The sequence below is a fragment of the Eimeria mitis genome, genomic scaffold (genome assembly GCF_000499745.2).
Source record: "Eimeria mitis Houghton genomic scaffold, Emh_scaff2819, whole genome shotgun sequence".
Taxonomy (NCBI): domain Eukaryota; phylum Apicomplexa; class Conoidasida; order Eucoccidiorida; family Eimeriidae; genus Eimeria; species Eimeria mitis.
This window is the reverse complement of record NW_024015179.1, coordinates 440-6834: the sequence shown is the minus strand read 5'-3', so window position 1 is coordinate 6834 and position 6395 is coordinate 440. Positions and strand designations below refer to the sequence as shown.

General features: G+C 50.4%; 2 protein-coding genes across 2 annotated transcripts; both read right to left on the bottom strand.

Moving 5' to 3' along the window:
* Positions 1-285: 285 nt before the first annotated feature.
* On the bottom strand, positions 286-2857 carry EMH_0059090 (coatomer delta subunit, putative; the record flags this gene model as incomplete). Its single annotated transcript, XM_038022503.1, is given in 8 exon segments — positions 286-294; positions 298-360; positions 497-576; positions 671-748; positions 980-1388; positions 1792-2011; positions 2294-2420; positions 2731-2857. Coding segments are annotated over 8 exon segments (1113 nt in total).
* Positions 2858-4789: 1932 nt separating this feature from the next.
* On the bottom strand, positions 4790-6079 carry EMH_0059080 (uncharacterized protein; the record flags this gene model as incomplete). The annotated part of the gene is made up of 3 exons (XM_038022502.1): positions 4790-5190; positions 5534-5660; positions 5975-6079. The coding sequence occupies 3 exons, from the start codon at positions 6077-6079 to the stop codon at positions 4790-4792; spliced, it is 633 nt and encodes a 210-aa protein (XP_037878356.1).
* Positions 6080-6395: the final 316 nt, after the last annotated feature.

Below are 6395 nucleotides of genomic sequence, written 5' to 3'. Positions count from 1 at the left end.
GCCAGCAGCTCACTGTCAGCGGCACCAAGCTCTGCATGAAATTTCACAGAAGCTCACGCTGAATGATGAGTTGTCGCTCTGCTAAGCTGGAATCTATGGTAGCGAACGCATATGCGCATCCTCCCACCTCATCTTTTTCGCTGACTCTCCACTTGAGTAGGGGTGCTGGCTGATGAGGAGGCAGCGGCCTTGACGGATCTCGGACTTGCAGCAGGTTGCTTTGCGAAAGAGCCATCTTGTCAACATTTGGGTGACTCTTCATCTTAAATCTCTTGTCCTCCGGGGTTAGCTGAGNGAAAGAGCCATCTTGTCAACATTTGGGTGACTCTTCATCTTAAATCTCTTGTCCTCCGGGGTTAGCTGAGACAAAATGCCGCAACATGCGTCGTCGATTTATTCGCTACGCACCACGTAAGGTGGATGCTCAACCTACTATTCGTTCGTGCAACTCGGCGTAAACTTCGAATACGCGCGAGAGAACAAGACGTTCACCTACCTGGAATGCTGCGAGAGACCCTCGCTGTGGATCATTCGCAGTAACGAAGAAGGTACCTTGAAGCTCCACCTCCTTCAGGACTGCAGAGACAGAAGATAACCACATGAAGTTGAATTAACACAGAAGCATGCAGCTAAGGAAGCATCGGGGACCAGGGCCTAAAGCTGCACTCACCTCCTTCTGCTTGCAAAGATGCCTTAACCTTTTCCTCAATGAGAATGCTTACGGGGTCCGCAAGCGGGTTGTTTAAAACTGTATGCAAACACCCAATTCGCAATGTACTATAGCAACTAAGGAACAACCAGGCATTCCTAGAAGAGCCTATGGTTTGAACTGGAAACGCGAGCATAGATATAAATGGATTGATAGAGTTAAGTACTAATTGCAGTCACGTGTAGATATGTTCTGATAACGCAAGCACCTAGATGGGCCCAAGATTCAGCGAAAGGTGTTGATGCAGCTACATGACTACTGACATCCTACCTTGGTCATGCTGAGCTTCGGCGTATTCACCGGTGGGTTTAACCTGCTCATCCGGCACGAGGTTCTGCAACGAGCTATCGACACCCCCCGCTGGCATCTTAAACCCAAGCTGCATGCCTTTTGGCTGTTGGCTGCCTCTCGTGCCCCCTGGAGTGACTGATGGGGACGGCTGGTGGCGTGCATCATAAGTGCCGCCACTGGGACTCGAAGATCCCCAATAAGGTTCACTAGGAGGGGGCCCTTGTGAAGCAGATACGGCGGGAGGCCCCCGCGAAAGCTGCGGTATTCCGGCGGTACCGCGAAAAGCACTAATATCCAATCCCTTTCCTGCCTTTCTCGCTGCCTGTTTCTCCTTCTCGAGTCTTTGGGCGATTTCCCGCCGTCTGTCTGCCTGTTCCTTCTCCTTCCCCTGCGGCATGAACAAGTCTGCACTGCACCGCCAATGCAACCCCCTTTGGACGATCCATGTTCTGTCTGATACACGCCTACAGTCCCCTACGATTGATGCATTTCATGAACCATGGGTACGGCCCCTTGTACCAACATGAACGCACCGGAATAAACTCTAATAAACGCTAATCAGAACAAATCGCCCCACGTCCCCGAGAACGGAAACGTGTTGCAGGGGTCACATGATTAAGTTCATTCAGTCCTAATTTGGTGCAAATAAGTCGTAGGATGCACACGCCACTACAGCGGCTGCAACTGCGGAATGGCAATGCAGGTGCATCCGCNAAATAAGTCGTAGGATGCACACGCCACTACAGCGGCTGCAACTGCGGAATGGCAATGCAGGTGCATCCGCGCATTACCTCGGCGATCATCCTCTGTAGCTTTTCTTCGTGAGAGTCCATGGCAACATAAGACTGGATCTGCTGAAGCGTAATCGCCTCCCTATATCCGCCGCTAATAAGCTCATCGAGCATGAATACTATATCAAATGCGTGAGATGCTACGCTCTCTTCGAGACTTCCAGTTCCATGGCTCTCTCCACAAGTCTCCTGAATCGTAGGCACAATCCACCAACCAAATCTGTTGGGGGAAATGCAGCTGACGTTTTACCTGGGATGAATAATTCGCAGCAATATATGCGGATGAAAAACCAAGCATGCGAACATCTGCACGACGGGCGAGCCCCCCCTAGGAAAGAAGGCAGAAAAGCCGCGCTCTGTCGCGTATCATTGCAGGCATGTCAAAATAGATGTTTCCTTATATCTGACCCAAAGAGAATGCTACCGAAGCCACAGAAAACGCAGATACATGTGGAAAGGTGCCGCTGGTAAGGTGCATCTTGCCTGAACGATGCTGACGAACGTCCTTAGAGTGCCCAGGTCTTCGAAGATGTTGCTGCTCTTCGTTGTTATCAAGACGAGATAAAGGTTCTCCACCGGCTGATAAACATACCGTACGGACTCCGTCTCGAGATAGGTGTGGTCGGAGCCTAGAGCCGCAGGCAGACAGACACACACACTGCCCGCTGTTTGGTCAGCACATACGCAGCGCCTCTCACGAATCTCTTTGAGATATACTGTTGGCTTCAAGACACGTCGTTATAATCACCGGGTGCAGGGCCGTTCAGGGAGCATCTACAACCCGTTACAACAAATAAGGGGGGCCGCCCTGCCCGTCTGTAAAGTTTGACGGCTCTTCCCTGCAGACGATCTCCAACTGTATTCGTGGTTTGCCCCTCCCCATATGCCGTCTATACACTACTACTGTAGTTTAGTCGATGTGCGGTGGCCGCAGCATACCCGAATAATCAACAAGTTTAACAAACGCATTGAGCAGACCCTCCACCTTCGTTCGGCGTATGTCTACGAACTGTCTCGCAAGGAGAGGTCGGACTCTGCTGCTGATAAACGCGCTGATTACCACCATTTTCCTCACAGGCGAGCTCCGGAAAGGCAAGCAAAAGAATGACTACTGCATCCCGACGTCGGACTGTTTCTGGGCATGTCGGGATAGCAGTGCGTAGGCACAGAACGCTATGCCTATGGCAAGTATCGAGTGAAGTTCCAATGAGTGTACAACTACCAAGACATAACTGTGCTTTTTAATGTTTCAAAACGCCCAGGGGCCGCATAGGGAGGCGAGCTGTTTGCGTAATGTTTCACAACAGCTGTCGCAGCCGCGCGATGACTGGGGCTGGATGCAAGTAACGGTTCTCCCTTCTTTCGTCGAATTCCTCATACAAAACACGAACACGATGTAAAATTTATCGAGTAGTAATTAGTAATGAGGCCGTTAAATTAAGGTTTAGAGGAATACCATTACTAACGCGCACGGCACAGCTCAGACATCCAATCATTGCGTTCATAGGAGCCGCTGCACACCCTCTCCGCGACGCATTACCGAATGCCGGAGAGGACACTTTTGTTGCAATAGTCATGCGATTAGATTCCAGGACTGGTTCAGCCTATTCCTTGACATACTGGCAATGAGTATCTAGCATAGCCTGTGTCATGCCGATTCATTGGTATATACTGGCGTGCAAGTTGGTTGCTGAGGCTAAAGTAAATTTTTAGCAGTACTCTAGGCGTTAAGTGCATGCACCGAGAGGAGGCTTGATTATGCTTGCTTGTGGGGCTGCATCACAGCGGGATTTGCAGCGACGGAAGCTGCTAATCATGACAGGCCGCCTGCTCTTCCCACAACATCGCCAAGCCTGCCCCATTCTACTTAGTAGAGCTGAATACAGGAAGGGAGGCCTACAGACTTTTTGGAAAANCGCCAAGCCTGCCCCATTCTACTTAGTAGAGCTGAATACAGGAAGGGAGGCCTACAGACTTTTTGGAAAACTATGGCCGTAAGTGCTTTTACTCGATCGCAGGTCGCGTGGAAGGCACGGACACGGTTGCTAGTTTAGACCCTGCACGTGGATGGCAGATGTGTTATAGCATGATCCCTCTGGAGTTTTTCCGTGTATTTCTACGTTTGCGGAGGCTGGATTCTGGTTGTCATGTAGGTATCGATAGTGTGAAAACATGCAGCAAAGTGAGTTTGGTTGTGTATTCATATGGGGTTGTGTTGCAGCACGAGCTGCAAGGGGGTACGGTGCAACACGTCTCATGCCACCAACTCTCCCCAGGTCCCAGTCCCCGTAGGCCGCCGGTCCTAGGTCACCTGGTGACTGGAGAGGCGACCAGCTGGTTTCTGGAAACTCTGAAGTACTTTAACTCTTGCAGCTCGCGACTGCCTTAAGGGTAGTAAGATTGGTGCATCTGCTTTTACTGGCGGGTACAGTAGTACGAATCCTGTACCTTGTCCGAGGACTGTCGCGAGTTGCAAAACAGTCAAAGCGCGAAGAGTATCAGTCACACTACCTCTACTGCATGCAGGCGTACCTGCAGGTCCATATTATACACCGGAGCTGAAATGCTCCTCCCAACCAATGTAGGAGGAATGTTCATTTCCTGTCACTTTTGACAGACTGCACAACACTGAAAGGCATTGGATGGGATAGGGAGACCCATTTTTCTGGGAAAGCCCCCGCAGGCCAGGCTGACGTTTTGCCGAGCCCCTCAGCTTGCAGCCTCTAAAACAAGTACACCTGCCACACATGGATCTTTCTGGTGAGTCACCAGAGGCTTTTCTCTAGAGGCGTTCTCTAGCCTCACAACAAAGAACTACGCATGAGTTAAAGCAGGCGCTGATGTGAGCTCTGCACCAATGTGCTGGNTAGCCTCACAACAAAGAACTACGCATGAGTTAAAGCAGGCGCTGATGTGAGCTCTGCACCAATGTGCTGGGAAGCGTATGGCGTCCACTAGAGAGCTGTGAGAGTCATCATGAGCCTAGACATGGCGATGTTCAGGCGTGCAATTTGTCTAACATTGCAGGCTCGGTAAGTTCAGCAAGTTCTCCCGGTTCTGCACGATTGAGATGCCCGTGTAGTGGAAGTTCGTCGTCCACAAATTCCCAGTTCCTCAAGGCACCCGAGGACTGCTCTTCCATATGCGGATAGTCCACTAGCTGCTCCGTTGCTTCAGCGAGCCCCGCTGGTAGCGAGGAGACCCCTGTGGTATGACGCTTGCCTCTAGGATGCCGGCTTATGGCCAAGGTTGTGTACACCGTGGTGCACAACAACACTAGCAGAAAAGCCCTATTCACGTGCGTTTTCAGGGCCTCGACAGACTTCTTGTCTCCTCCCTGATCCCTTTCTGCTAGGGTCATACCCAGGGATTCCCTAGATTCAGCATCCAATTGCCTATCTGCACACACAAGCAGTTTGCTGTGGAAGAGAACGCAAATGTGTCGAATGCAGCGAGCTTGCTTCCTCCGATTGTGCATAATTTAGCGGAGCGAGAAAAACAGCACGCCTTGAAATAGCATTCAAAAGTACAGAAAAATGCGAATCCAACCAATACGGAGTTCACAGACACGTACACATCGTGCTTGTACATGGCAGACCCGAGTGAAATCTACGAATGCGTTGATAGACGCCTCCAAGTGGCTCATTGAGACTCAGGCAGCGAAGCGAAAGTTCACAAATCCTGCTCCGAATTTCCAGCAGAGATGGTGGATGCTTGAACGTGTCTGCAGTAGAAAACTCACTACTCTCAGCTTTGGCTGCATCAATGAAATTTTTTAGCTTGTCAAAGTAAAGATCATCCGCTTCATGACTGTCAAGATGGCCTCCATACTCCGCGCTGTGCAGGACTTTTATGGGAGCGCTGCAAGCCTGCACCTCACAGCACATTTAATCACATGAATGGCATGAAAAAAGAAACAGAGGCTCTCCAATGAAGTTCAGAAGCTCATAGAAAGAAGACAAANACATGAATGGCATGAAAAAAGAAACAGAGGCTCTCCAATGAAGTTCAGAAGCTCATAGAAAGAAGACAAAACAACTGCCGCAGCGTTCAACACAGAGAGCTCTCTTCGGCATCTCCTGGCCAGAGAGAAGTGTCAACAAGTGCATCCGAGGTGCAAAACACTGGTCCAGGCAGCAGTAAGTGACCCGCCTTCGTTCCAGATGCACGAGCCTCCTCTTACTGCAAAAAGCCGGTCTGTGTGCCGGGAAGGAATTGATCGGTCATTCCTCCCGCAAAGAAAGAAAGTTGGCACTGTTAGAGTGCGAACTTTATCAATGTTTGACATGGTAGTTCTCTGAGATGAAAGAATGCACAGCATCAAAGTGCACGCGATTGCTACCATCCCTGTGCCTTCATACACTCCATTCCATCCCTGGATGTATGAATGTCCGCCCCCCTACCGTCTTCCCTCGGATTTTCGCCTGAAGGCTACAATGCCTTCCGGCGAAAATCCGAGCGAAAACGGTATGCATTCAGCACCACCAACAGAACGAGAGTACATGTAGCTCGGAAAATCCACTCACCACTGGNAAACGGTATGCATTCAGCACCACCAACAGAACGAGAGTACATGTAGCTCGGAAAATCCACTCACCACTGGA